The 15,000-nt window shown below is 44.5% G+C and overlaps 1 protein-coding gene across 2 annotated transcripts in view; it reads right to left on the reverse strand.

Annotated features, from left to right (window-relative positions):
- chrnb1 (cholinergic receptor, nicotinic, beta 1 (muscle)) overlaps positions 1-15,000 on the reverse strand; it is a 33,194-nt gene that overhangs the window by 52 nt on the left and 18,142 nt on the right. For both annotated transcript variants that reach the window (XM_062516578.1, XM_062516579.1), the window contains exons 9-11: positions 12,665-12,837; positions 2,922-3,069; positions 1-907 (exon numbers count right to left, since the gene is read on the reverse strand). The exon at positions 1-907 is cut by the window's left edge and continues 52 nt beyond it. In XM_062516578.1, coding sequence (XP_062372562.1) covers positions 752-907; positions 2,922-3,069; positions 12,665-12,837 — 477 coding nt within the window. In that variant the 3' untranslated portion in view covers positions 1-751. The remainder of the gene's footprint in view (positions 908-2,921; positions 3,070-12,664; positions 12,838-15,000) is intronic.

Here is a 15,000-nt window from a genome sequence, read left to right on the forward strand (position 1 = left end):
ACAAACATACATCAAAAGTTAGTCACATACAGTAAATATTAGAAAAGGCTTCTCCAATTACTTGACTGAGGACAAATTCTTACACTAGTTTTGGTTTTCCTACCACTGCACTCTTATTGCACCTGCCAAAGAGTATACTTTAACACAGCGATGGTGTAGTCTGCGTATTGGTGTATTTCACCAAATACTCATCTACACTACAAGCAATGTCATACGTGTATATTTCGAAACTGTCATATATGGATGTGTACTTTTTTGTATCAATCAGTTTGTGTGCACTGTACATGTGTCTGTCTGTGTATGTGTGTCTGTCTGTTTATCTCTCTTTGTGTGTGTGTGTGTGTGTGTGTGTGTGTGTGTGTGTGTGTGTGTGTGAGAGAGAGAGAGAGAGAGAGAGAGAGGATCCAAGGCATCCAAGGCCAGTGTTTAATGATTGTATGTGAGAGTGAGTCTGTCTGTCTGTCTATGTATGTATGTGTGTGTGTGTGTGTGTGTGTGTGTACGTGCGTGTGTGTAGGCTATTAAAGACATCATAAGTCTGTAGATGATGGATGCATATATGAACTTGCAGGTGTATGTGTGTGTACATCAAAGGCATCCCAAGCCTGTGCCTGATGTATTTATGAAAGATCTTGACAGCATTGTAACTTAAAATAGAAACATGCTATGGACTGTCTATCAGATTTTGGGGCGGAACTTCTGACGCATTGCCGATGAACTCATTGGCTGCTGGGCAGGAAGAGAGGCGAGGCTAGGCATTGTATTGGCCACCGAAGGGGTCACTGGGCGTGGCATTGAAACTGGCATCAGCAAAGATGGCCAGCGTGCCCACAGTGGTGAAAACGACAAAGATCCACAGGAAGAGGCGGTCCACTACCATGGCAACGTACTGCCAATCTTCCTTCAGCTGAGAGAGAGAGAGAGAGAGAGAGAGATATGGAGAGAGGAAGAAGAAAGAGAGGAACAAAAAGGACAAAGAAAGACAATTAAGGATAAATGAAATAAACTGAAGTAGGAAGTGACAGCGGGAGAGAGAAATGACAATGAAAAAAGCTTGCTGACTTCATTTGAGTGACTTGGAGAAGTCCGTGGATAATCACATCCACAAAGATCAGATCAGCACAGTCCAGCCACAGAAGCACGCGTTGAGTGAAGATGGGCGCCGCCATGAGTGCGAAAGCGCATTTCTGCTTTCAATGTTCAACTGCATTAGATTTTGATTTTTACTTTCCAATGCAACCATTATTCCACACACCCAGACCAAACTCAAAGAACATCTCAGCCCCCTTATCCTGTCCAGTCATAGAAGCAGTAAGGGTACGTCGACCAAAAGGTTATTAAACATTAAAGTTGACTGATATCTAGCAGACGCTTTTATACAAAGTTAAGGTATACCCATCCATCGCCCACAGAGATAGGGAAACCCAACTTCAAAAAGTAAAACACATAATATTTGTTTCGAAAATTCAGTACAAAAAAAAAAAAAAAAAAAGAAACACAGCTGATTCTCATCAGTGCAACTCTTGTGTGTGAAGTCCCCTGCTTTAGGTGCAAAACAGCACATGGCAAGAGTTTAACTTTCTGGAGCCAGGGTTCCCCTGATCTCTGATCCTCCATCCTACTGTACACCACAGGAGGAACATTGCATGGCATTCTATTTAGGCAAATATGACACCATTTAGTCTCAATTAAATCAAGAGCAAACACAACTTCTCAAAAATACATACCACAACACGACCATTCCAAAGCCTTATTTTCACCCTAACCTCATCTACATGTACATTTTATAGCAACACATCCTAGACGTACAGTACGCACACCTTTGACCACAAGAGGGCAGTGTGAGTTCAGGTCTTCAGTCACACCATGTAGATTAACACCTGATACCACGTACTGCTATGAACAGTGTGAAACCCAGGGTGTCAATTCCATGAGTGGAATCAGATGTTTCAAACAGAACATTTGTGGCAACTACTAGGTGGTCTGTCCTGATTGAAGCTGTGCTCTTCGCTAACTGCTGTAATCCACCATGACCTTGGTGTTTTGTTTTGCTGGTACTATTTCCAAAGTGCCAGCTCGCTGAACTATGTGTTTGGCCTATTTGTGATGCTTGTGTTAGAACCACTGTTACTCCACCTGCTTCCTTCTCCAGGTCAAGCAGAGGTCATGTCCTGTGTATTATGCATATGCAAAATCAATATTTTGAGCCGCGGCTAAACTTTGGGAAATTGCGGTATACTCTGTGTTGCTCAAATATCACACATTTACAGGAGGCTTTGGATGAATCTGGGGTTTCTGGAAAAAAAAAAACCCACAAAATCTGATAGGCAGGTTTATTGGCGATGTCCAGGATCCATCAGTAGACTAAATGTTTTCATGGAGCGAGTGTGTGGTACAGTATATGGATGTAGTCGGCATGCTGGGCAGACAGCTCCAGACCATCTCCCATGTCATAACCGCATCGTAGCCCACCTGTCGCTATCAAATGCCATGAAAATCAATGGAAAGGTGCTGCCTGCCGAGAACATAATGATTTGTTCTAGACGACTCAAATCCTACAGAATTCTACACACCATCTCTTTCAGACAGTAGCTCTATGCTCTATGCTAATGTGAGTCCATGTGCACCAGTGTTCAGAGGTAATTCAGATGGGAATTAGATGGGAATTAGCCTGAGGCTAACCCAAATGGCAACACTCATATTAAACATGTTCATGGTGCCTAACAAATGAATATGAGAAAATTAAAAGAAAATAGAAAATAGACACACCACCTCTTTCAGTAGCTCTACGCTCTATTGAGGTGATTCTAAGTGCACCAGTGTTCATTCAAAGTGGTCATGTTTATGGTCCCTAACAAATAAAACAAATAAAAAAAACAAAGAAAATAGAAAATAGACGTTAGTCCGGCATAGTCTCTCACCGCTTCATAGTCCTTCTCCGCCTGCAGCTGTTCGGCGATGTAGGTGATGGCGCTGATGGCAGACTTGAGGTCGGGGGGCAGCGTGAGGTAATGGCTGGGGCCATCGATGAACTTCCTCAAGTCGGTGCACATGCCCTCTGACTGGAACCTAAAAGCAAGTGGATTATGGGAAATTTGAGAAGTTTTGAATGAAGTTTGTTGTGAGTCTGCATATCATTGTTGTGTTTGACTGCTGTTAACAATTACGACATTATTCCAGAGTGCAAAAACAAAAAATATATACAACTACTATAAATAAAAGTACTTTGTATAATGACATATTGCAAGGCAGACAATAGACCTAAGAGAAGTTTGCCATAAGGTGAGGAGTTTTGCACGCAATGTTTTGAAGAAATGCCTCTGAAACTACACTTCCCAACATTCCATTTCAGCTCTGGCCAACATTCTACCGGCGCTGAGGCCCCATGGGAAATGACCCTAAGGCCTCAGATTTGTAAGTGGCGTGTCCTACAAAGCTATTGAGCTGGGCTAGATAAATATGTATCGTGCGTCGGCACGGGAACGGCTCAAAGGTAATGAAGGCAGCGGCGGCGGCCCAGGCGAGAGGGCTCGAGAGGCTCGGCGAGAGGATTGAGCGAAGCGCTGCAGAGTATTTATGTCAGGATAAGAATCTCCATAGTAATGCAGGACTCTCTCTCTCTCCACACACACACACACACACACACACACACACACACACACGTCAGCCAGCACCAAGGTGACATCTCCACCGGACCCTCCCCGTCCTGACTGAAACACACACACATATATACACACACACACACACACACACACACACACACACACACACAGGCATGATACACACACATGCATACCTATACTCCTACACACACACTCTCTCTCTCACACACACACATACACACACACGTGCACACCTATACACACACACACACACACACACACACAGTTCCAGGATGCACTGCTCAGTGTCCCTGAGCTGACCCCTCTGCATCATTCAAATCCCCCTTAATCCTCCCATATGTGACTGATGCTGCTAATATCAAGCACACCAGATGTGCTCTACACACACACACACACACACACACACACACACACACACACACACACACACACCACACACACTTGCATACACATGTACGTGCGCACACACACACACACATGCACAGAGACACCAAATATCACTCACTCTTTAAATCCTATTTCATAACTAACACCCCCTCAATTCAAATCTCTGTATCCATCTGCTTCTGGCCTCCTGTCTTTTCACCAATATGTCCATTTCTCTATCCTATTGAAGGTTTAGCTCATTTAGGTTTTAGACACACACACACACACACACACACACACACACACACACACACACACACACACACACACACACACACACACACACACACACACACACACACACACACACACACACACACACACACACACACACAGGCTCAATTCTCTCTCTTCCTCCCCTTATGTCTCAGACATAATACATTATATCTAGGGCTGGGACTCGATTAAACAAATTAATCTAATTAATTAGAGGCTTTGTAATTAATTAATCGAAATTAATCGCATTTTAATTGTATATAAATATATGACCTGAGAACAGTGAGAAGTATTTTTTTTTCACATGGATTTTTAGTATAGCCTACTATTGGATAATGACTGAATACATAGGCCTAAGCTTAAGCAACACAAATATTGTTTATTAATAAGTCCAACAGACCAGTGCAATTTTTGCCATAAAGTGTAGCAATACCATATTTAGAAATAGTACATTTTCAGAAATTCATGTAGCCTATAGATAGGTAAACCTTCTGTAAACTATAATACTGTGATATCCTGTTAATTGTGTCACCTGTTACCTTGAGTTGAGTTCATGAAATTGTTGTGTCCCTTTAAGGGGAACTGGGGGGCGGAGTTTACGTGTGTGCGTGTGTGCTTGTATGCGGTTCTGAGTGTGAAGTTTCTTTTAGGTCTATGAAAGTTGGACATGGAATTAGGTGCGGTGGATTACTGTTATAAGCGTGAGTTGTGGCTGTAACAGCAACTCGGTTGCTATTTGTTTAATGAATAAAGCTCAGAGGTTTCCCTCAAGTGTCTGGAATATCACAATACTTTGTCCACGCTAGCAGCTAGCTGCTTTATGTTTTGCACTGAGGTGATACCTGCGGTGATACGTCCTTGTTGCATAGGTTGCACACAACCATGCTCTTATCTACGCTTCCATCCGTTCGTTTTTTGTAACAACATTTCCCATCCACGGGGCCAACCAACGCGGTCACATCAGCTTCTTTTTTCATGTTCACTGTGCCACTGTGGTTTGTTTTGTCTGAACCGAACTCATGCGCGTTACTTGGTGCTCCAGTATAATCGGTCCGTCTGAAACTCATCCAGTGAGAAACGTTCCGCGGTGCAAAAATAAATAGGCATACGATTAAAATGCGTCAATTTTTTTAACGCATTAATGTTTGTGTAATTAATTAATCGTAATTAACGCGCTAAAGTCCCGGCCCTAATTATATCCTATGCTAAATAGTATGTCCATATGTATAGATGCACTTTTTCTCCGTCTCTCGACCACACACACACACACACACACACTCAGCTGTATGCTCTATGCTGGACTTCTACCATCCATCCAGCAGAGGGCAGTGTGACCCTGCAGAGACACAGACTTGCACTTGCACTTGCATTGATTTCCTCTCCTCTCCTCTCTCGCCCACTGATCTATAGAGAATGGGAACGGAAGTTAGCAGCGCAGTGCATTCTGGGACAAAAAGGGTGTTTTCCTCCATTAGGTGAGGCCGCGGCGCGAATTATAAACAAGAAACCTATGGAAACCTATGATATTTCGAACAAGATCGGCTAGCCAAAACAGTAACACTAGATGTAAACATTTAGGCTACTATGCTAAAAACTAGTAGTAGAAGTAGTAATGGACCGTACAGAGACAAGCTCCTGCCAGACGTGAGGAAACGTTATATAGAAAAGATATCTTTGATCGGTAACATGGATCCCTATGACAGACCGTCTGGAGAGTGGACGTGAGACCCTGAAAGTAATACAAAGACACTCCGTTGTTGATTTTTTTGACCTGACGATCGTGGGCACGGACGTTACATCCAACAACACAACAGGTTCGTCCCATGATGTGTGAAAAACAGTGTTAGAAACAGCGAGTTAGCAATGTTTTACGATGTTTACAATGGTACAGCATTGGCAGCAGCGTACAAGTGGCCTCACGTATGTATCCCAGACGCCACCGCGGCGCAACCGCGAAATGTCCGCGACGTCACATTCCCATTCTCTATAAAGAATACCAGTGCTCTCGCCCAATTGGGAAGGTGACTGTTCGGCCAGTATAACACCTACAGGAGGATCTGAGGCTAAACAATTCTCAAGATACCGGATCTCCTTATTTGGGCAAGGATGGTGGCTTTTTTTGTAGGCGAACTTCAGAGGTCTATAGTTGACCACCAAGAGACCACTGACCCCTTCATCCCCATTCATTTTGGTGTCACTTTGACATCAAATGACTTTACATCGGAAGCATTTTTGCCACCTTTACTAGACCACAGTTTGTTTCAAGAAAACAAAACAACACTGTATTGATTGACTCCATAACCTTGTTTCTATCAGGACCGCTTGGGTCAAAGATACACAAGAGAGAAGTATCTTTAAAGCCAATTATATTTTGTATTTGCCGGTATGCCTCTGTTCAGAGGAAGTTCCCTGTCTTTCCCTGAGCTCCATGGAAAGCCTAGACAGGGAACAGCAGCATCCTCAGGGGACTACCCTCCCAGTTTAAACTGGGAGAGTAACTCTATTCCCTCCAAACAGAGCAAGCAACAATGACAACAGTATGTCATTATCTTAAGTTACAGTAATCACTTTGAGGTGGAGCAGGGGAGGAGGTGGGTTGCAAAGCAGTGAGCAGAGAAGCAATGCAGACTGACGCAGCTTAAATAAGGCGCCCTTATGACAGAGACTACCTGCAAGCGAATTAAACGATCAGCTGAGCGGAACAGCTGATGTGGACATGGGTTTGGAATAGCCAATAAGAAACTGACAGGGCTTGACTACGCGGCCTGCCAGAACTAACGCAGAGTGCTTGATTTCTAACTTTGAGGCCCCATAATAAAAGTTCCTCTAAACGAATTCTGAGCGCGACGTCATGAACACAGAGAGGGAATTGCCCTTACTGTCTGGCTAAGAAGCGCAACAGACAAAAAGCACATCATATTTTCGTGCTCAAGGTCCACTGACTTCACTTCTCTCCATACAAGTCTTACGGAGTGGCTCTGTCCATTTGTTTTACTGTCTATCCTTTCACCCCCCAGCTACAACACCTCCACCCCACAGCTACAACACCTCCACCCCACACCTACAACTCCTCCACCCCACAGCCCCCAGCTACAACACCTCCACCTCCCAGCTACAACACCTCCACCCCCCAGCTACAACACCTCCACCCCCAGCTACAACTCCTCCACCCCCCAGCTACAACTCCTCCACCCCCCAGCTACAACACCTCCACCCCACAGCTACAACACCTCCACCCCACACCTACAACTCCTCCACCCCACAGCCCCCAGCTACAACTCCTCCACCCCACAGCCCCCAGCTACAACACCTCCACCCCCCAGCTACAACTCCTCCACCCCACAGCCCCCAGCTACAACACCTCCACCCCCAGCTACAACTCCTCCACCCCCAGCTACAACTCCTCCACCCCCAGCTACAACTCCTCCACCCCCAGCTACAACTCCTCCACCCCCAGCTACAACACCACCCACAGCTACAACACCTCCAACCCACAGCTACAACACCTCCACCCCACAGCCCCCAGCTACAACACCTCCACCCCCCAGCTACAATTCCTCCACCCCCAGCCAGTACATCTGCATTCAGGCTAGCGGACAGCAGCTCTTATAATGCAGGGAGTACTCCAGTGTGTGTGTGTGTGTGTGTGTGTGTGTGTGTGTGTGTGTGTGTGTATGTGTGTGTGTGTGTGTGTGTGTGTACTATATATGTGTGTGTGTGTGCGTGTGTGTGTGTGTGTGTGTGTGTGTGTGTGTGTGTGTGTGTGTGTGTGTGTGTACTATATGTGTGTGTGTGTGTGTGTCTGAGAGAGAGAATGTTTGTTTGTGTAGGAGAGCAGATTTGACCTCTACAGTTCCTCAGACAGTGAAAGATAGCCTTAGAGAGAGAAAGAGAGAGAGAGAGAGAGAGCAAGAGAGAGAGACAGAGAGAGAAAGAGAGATGGGAGGAGAGTTGTAATATGGCCTGTAATATGGAAGTGACAGTGCCTGAGTGCCTGGGTGTTCTCCACTAATCGCCACACATGTACACTGTATTATTGAAATAACTTTCAACACTGAACCGACACTGAATATCTTGTTTGGTCAATAATAACAATTTTAACACACGGATAAATCCTTCTTTATGGTAACGTACTGATTCACCAGATGCAACACCCAACTGCGTCCATGCTGTAGATACTAATTACTTCAAAAACAGTGTCAGGTTCAAATAGCCCTGGCCCTATCGGAACCAGACACAACTTTCAGGCTACTGCATGCTAGCCTAGCTCCTTAACCACTACACTACCACCTGCACATTTTTATCTTGAGAAACCCCACGAATATACTGCAGACCCAGACTGTGGGTGCCTTTCATATAGGGATTTATCAGTCCTTCCTTCCTTCCTCGATCCTCGTTCACCGGAAATCGCTAACAGTCGAAGTCACGAGGACATCTCATTCATGTAATTGCAACCGAGTACATCGGGCTTTGCTCCTCCATCCTCCGCTCGTTCCTTCGTCACAAATTCATTAGTAGGGGGGACTATGACCAGGGGAAGGGTCTAGGAAGGAAGGAAGGACCGATAAATCCCTATATGAGAGACACCCTGTGTAGAGAAGTGAAAACTGAGCAGAAGTACGTAGGAAGGCTAAATAAACACTGCACTGGAAAACAATGTGGAATAGGAAAACTTCAACAAGCAACATCAAAAAAACCCCGTCTCTCTAATGCTACAAGCTTCTGAGTTTGTTATTATTTCAGTAATATGAAAAATGAAGATAAACACATCTTGTGTTGCCCCAGATCTCTAGACATGCTGTACATGTAACTGTCTCTACTGCGCTGCAAATTAAATTAAATCTAACCAAGTGTTATTAATCTTATATTAAGATAATAAAAATCTATTTGATTAGTTTCTAGTAGGCCTATGAGAAGACTCTTGAAAGATCATTTTGACTTAATTTAAGAAGACGTTGACTTATTTCAAAACTAATCAGAACACAGGTTTAAACACAGGTTTCCAAAAGAAATGTCCAAAGAACTTTATTGTTGGGCTATAAGCATTAAAAAACACCAACACGTATCGGCCCTACAGCCTTCATCAGGGTCGGCAGACTAACTTGCCTGTTTTCGGGATGAGATGTCTTAAAATAAGTCAAACGTTTCTTAAATGAAGTCAAACGATTTCACGAGAAAGTGCTACTGTAGGTAAGTCTCTTTATACAAAAAAAAAAAAAAACCCAATGTCAACTAGTTTTAGTTTTATCTTGATATAAGATGAATGACATTTGGTAAGATTTGATCAGGTTTTGCAGTTTGTGTTTTGCTCATCATTCATCCTAATGCCACCTTACCACCAGTAGGGGACAGTAAAGTGCCACCAGGGCCAGTAGACTTGTGTTCTCACAAACACATAAGCTGTTTCATTCTAAAGGCACCTCCAACACACCAAACTTTTCTCTGAAAATGTGTGTGTGTGTGTGTGTGTGTGTGTGTGTGTGTGTGCGCGCGAGTCTGTGTGTGTGTGTGTGTGTGTGTCTAGGGGTTCTGTTATTGCTTTCGCAGGTGAAAATACCTCTCTCTAATAAAACATCAGGTGTGAGTCCACCAATAGAGACGAGCAAGGGGGAGCAGTCGATCTGCATAACCTAATACATACGTCTCCGTCTCCGTCTCCACAGCGACGACCAATTACACTGACTCTAACGCTGTTTAGATTGACTGGACACGTCTCAATCAATGAGCCTAACAGACGATTGGTCATAAACACAACACTGTAAGAGACTTGTCCCTCCAACGGGCAATTTGATTGGACGGTTAAAAAAAAAACAAAAAAAAAACACAGTGGCGGCGTAGAGCTCTCGCACGTCTCTCCGGAGTCGTCCCTCTCTACCTTCTTCTCTTTTGTTTTCTTCCTTCCTTCATCCCTCGTTCAGGGGAGGTGTGAGGGTGAGGAGGGGAGGCAGATGACGAATCAGAGGGGGCTAATTTGACGAAGACGCGTCTCTGCTGGTGCCAAGGCTTGCCCTAAAACCAATTAAGAGGCCCAGGGAGAGGAGAGAGAGAAAGGGAGAGAGAGAAAGAGAGAGAGAGAGAGAGAGAGAGGGATGAAGAGAAGAGGGAAGAGGGAGGGGGAGAGAGGGATATACTGCTGCCTCATCGAATCCCATTAATCGAGTCCTTTCATCCCTCTATCCCTCCTTCTCCCTCTCCACCCCTGCCTCTTCCTCTCTCTCTCTCTATCCCTCCCTCTCTCTCCATCCTTCCTTCTCACTCTCTCTATCCCTGATGCCCAGACTCCTTCCAGGACTAATGTGTCAAACCCGATTTGCGCTGATCATTATTATTTTAGTGATGATTTCTTCCACTCATTTTACAATCTCTCTCTCTTTCTATCTCTCTCTATCATTCTCTCTCTCACTCTGTCTGTCTCTCTCTTTCAATCTATCTTTCTCACACTCTCCATCTTTCTCACTCATTCTCTCTCTCACTCACTCTGTCTCTCTCCCTCTCTTTCTCACTCTCTTGGCAACTTCATAGTTTAATTCCCTTGATGAGGTGGTTCAGGGGTAGGAGGGGAAGTGAGTGATTAGCGGATATTCCTCTTTCTTCATCCTTTCTTTCTTTCTTTCTTTCTTTCTTTCTTTCTTTCTCTCCTCCCTCCTTTTACACAATGTAGTCACACACACACGCCTGTCTAGTAGTTGAATCCGGCCTGTGGCCATGTCCCCATCCCACCCCATCTCTCTCTCCCGCTTGTTCCTGTCTACCTCTTCACTGGCCTGTAGGCTAATCATAAAGGCCAACAAATACATATCTAAAGAGACCCTATGCAACATTTTCATAGTCATAAAATCGCATAGAAATCATTGTGGCAACACTGAACAAGAGCTGGTGAAAGGGCAGTATGACCTAGCCTGGCACGCCCTCCCAGTGACGTAACTCCTTCGGCGTTGCTGTCGCTGGTCTGGTCAACAGCTAATCGGGAAGGATTTCTGAATTCCCCAAATCTGCGGAACTGCCCCCTTTGGTCGAGAACCAATCAACTTTGAGCAGCTCCAACGGCTCTGGGTAGAGGCGTGTTCAAGGCAGAGGAAAGAGTGTTGTTATTGGTTTGAACTCGGCAAACCGCTTTCTGACATCAACCAGTAGCAAGTCGTGGCACTTAAAGGAGGCGGGTCAACCAAGCGCTTGGAGAAACTGTGTAGGCACAGGCTCTTGGTGAGACTAAAGTCTCGCAGAGCCTTTCAAGTCGATGGCAATCAGGCTAAGTATGACCAGGATTTTCACAAATCAAATGCAGCAACCCTATTTCAAGCCCATAACCATTTCTGTCACCTTCAGCAATCATCTCCTCATTTGGGAGCCTGACTCCCAAACAAAAAAAACAACTGTGTGGAGTTTCTCAGAAAATACTGAAGGGAGGAGTGAGCTACTGTACCTCTCTCTGATGTGTTTTGCTTGATCGTTGCTAAAAATATAATGTAGCTTACGGCGAGACACGGCAGGTGAAAACATCGTTTTTGTGACCTCCGGTCAATTTCAATATTTTGTGCTAGTTTGCTACCTTAGCATGTATTCTACCACCCTACTACAACAATAAAGTCCGATTTGCACATTTAGGTGTTTATTTCATGACATTTTGTCTACTCGCGCCTATATATTTCTCCTAATTTTACCAAAAGTTCCCATTCTAAAGTGTCATGTACTACCGCGACCGTGATCCAAATCATATCATGTGTGATACCGTTGGAAAGCCCTTTTCCTCCTGAATGACGCTATGCAATCCAAATATGGACATTTCCTTTGTATTAGCAACCAATCGCGAAAGTTCAAAGGCGAGTCTAGGCTTAGAACGTATCCCATTGGCTGTGTTTCAAGGCTGTTTTCTCAAAACGAGTTTCTTCTCCCACTCTGAGAACATAATCTCCACTTCTGAAGCACTTACATGCGCCAAACTTTCCAGTCTTATGCCAAACTATATTTACAAGACTTTTACAGAGGGGTTTAAAAACTTGTAATACATTTTTTTCTTATGTTGATGTAAGTAATCAACTGGGGAAGTTTCATAGTGATATCTGCTAGTTAAAAAAATTACCCTATTCACCTGTAGTGTCTCGCCTTACCCGTATCGCAGACGTTCGCGGACATTCCCGGTTCAGAAAGTAAAATTCCTGGGGAACATAGGGGTGACCCCGGGAGTATGCTAAGCTAATGCTAAGTAATGCTAAAATTAGGCTAGGCTAACAATAGGCTAATTGTGGGTTCATAATACTTAGTTACTGTGAGCACCAGGCAAGAAGGGTATGAATCATCTTATCTAACTTACCTAACTCTGGAGACAAGGAGATGCAAATGAGCTCATTTTCCAAAACTTTACTGTGTTCTTTTAAAAGTGTTATGCTGAAACCTCGCACCTGTTGGGCTTGGGGAAGATGGAAGCGTTGGTGGGTTTGCGGATGAAGTACTCATCTGCATGGTGGCTGAGGCTCGAAAAAATCTCCTTTTTGGGCGGCTTCTCCAGCGACAGTGGGGTCTCCACTTTGGGCCGTAACATGCCCAGGTAGGGAGGGAGCAAGTGGATGAAGATCTAAAAGGGAACGAGAAAGAGAGAGAGAGAGAGAGAGAGAGAGAGAGAGAGAGAGAGATAGACAAATAGAGAAATTAAAGTTAGAAACAGTTAACGTTTTATCCAAAGCAAAACAGAGCTGCAACAAAGGGATTGGAAATAGAACCCGAGGTGGCAGATTGTCAATCGGCGACGTTAATACTGCTTCATCTCCCCCAGGTAGATAGATAGATAGATAGATCTCTCTCTCTCTCTCTCTATCAACTTCTTCCTCCCCTCTTGCTTTCTCTCTCTCCCTCTATCTTTCTTCCCCTCTCTCAACTTCTCTCTCCCTTTTGCCTTCCTTCTTTCCCTCTCCATTTCTCTCTCTGCCCCCTCTCTCTCTCTCTCTCTCTCTCTCTCTCTCTCTCACTTCAATTCAAATCAATTCAGTTGAGCTTTAATGGCATGACAAAAGCTTATCTTATAGTACATCTCTCTCTCTCACACACACACACTCACTTCCTGTCATTCTGTCCTGTCATATAAGGAGAAGGCAAAAGGCCTAGATGGATGATTTTGAACTATGCCAATTAGCCAAAACTACATACACACTACACCCAGTGCAGTGCTTCTGAATAAGCAGAGTACACACGTACACACACACACACACACACACACACACACACACACACACACCAAGGGCATGATGCAATATTCTGCATTTTGGGAGGTTTTCAAAATGAAATAGAATGTATCTATCACAATGTATCTTTCTATCTGCTGCTAAAAAAGCCCAAACAGTATACAATCTCTAACTCTCAGCCTGAGTCCACTTGGAGGGCTGAATGTTGCTTACTGTAGGTAGAGAGTGGCCTGCTTTGAGCTTCAATGCAAACTACTGTGTGTGTGTGTGTGTGTGTGTGTGTGTGACACTGGCAGAGACGGAGAGAGTGAGAGAAAATATTATTGTGTTAGGCAAATCAAGCCTGTCACTTCACTACAACATCACGACAAGACAGAGACTCAATCCATCCCAGAGCAGACAACGCCCCTGTTGATATCAAGCAGAGTGAACTCAAATACACTCCCTTTCACACACACAGACACACACACACACACACACACACACACACACACACACACACACACACACACACACACACACACACACACACACATCCTTCATGCATTGAGCAAATAGAGCATATTACTCTCTAGATGCCCTCTGAAATTCAATCTGATTGAATGGTCTAGGGAGGTGTGTGTGTGTTTGTGTGTGTGTTTGGTGCGGTGGGGCTGTTGGTAATGGAATGCTCAATGGTGAGTGTAGCAAAAGTAACATCAGTTGCTATCCGAGAGAGAGAGAGAGAGAGAGAGAGAGAGAGAGAGAGAGAGAGAGAGAGAGACAGAACAACAGAGCTATAGAAACAAATGTAAAAGAAAGGTTAGCTCTGAAATAGAAATTCCATCCACAACGGTACCTGACGACACTTATCACCAGATTACAGATCTTAGAGTAGTACTGTAGTGTGTACTGAGTTCTGATGTCGCTTTCTCTCTCCTTCCCTCTCTCTTTCTCTCCCTCCCCTGTCCTATCCCTCTCTCTCCTTCTCCCTTTCTCTCTCTCGCCTTCCATCTCTCTCAACTTCTCTCTCCCTTCTCTTGCTTTCTCTCTCTCTGCCACCCCTCTCTGCCTCCTTCTCTCTCTCTCTCTCTCTCTCTCTCTCTCTCTCTCTCTCTGTCTCGTCCCTCTCTCCCTCTCTCTCTCCTCAGTAATGATGGAGTGTTTGATGTTGCCTTCCATGTGCAAGTTCAGGTGTACAGTAACGGTAGAGTTCTCTCCCTCTCTCCTTTTCTCTCTCCCTCCATCCCTCTCTCTCCCTCCTTCCCCCTCTCTCTCAACCCCCCCCCTCTCTCTCTCACATACCCTCTCTTTTTTTGCTCTCCGATATTAAACCGGGAAGCATTATATCCGAAGCAGCATCAGACTCCAGAAAATGATTAAAATATAAACTATTCCACTGCGGTTGACCTGCAGTACAAATCTCACATATTCTGAGCGTTTCTCATTCTTATTCATCCCTCTTTATCTTGCTTCTTTCTTTTCCTCCTCTTTCTCTTCATTCTCTCAATACTGCAGCCCTTAACCTTAAATCAGATGCACTTAAATCAGCCTTTCTATTCTGCAATGCTGATCTGCAG

The sequence above is a fragment of the Sardina pilchardus genome, chromosome 16 (assembly GCF_963854185.1).
Source record: "Sardina pilchardus chromosome 16, fSarPil1.1, whole genome shotgun sequence".
NCBI classification, from domain to species: domain Eukaryota; kingdom Metazoa; phylum Chordata; class Actinopteri; order Clupeiformes; family Clupeidae; genus Sardina; species Sardina pilchardus.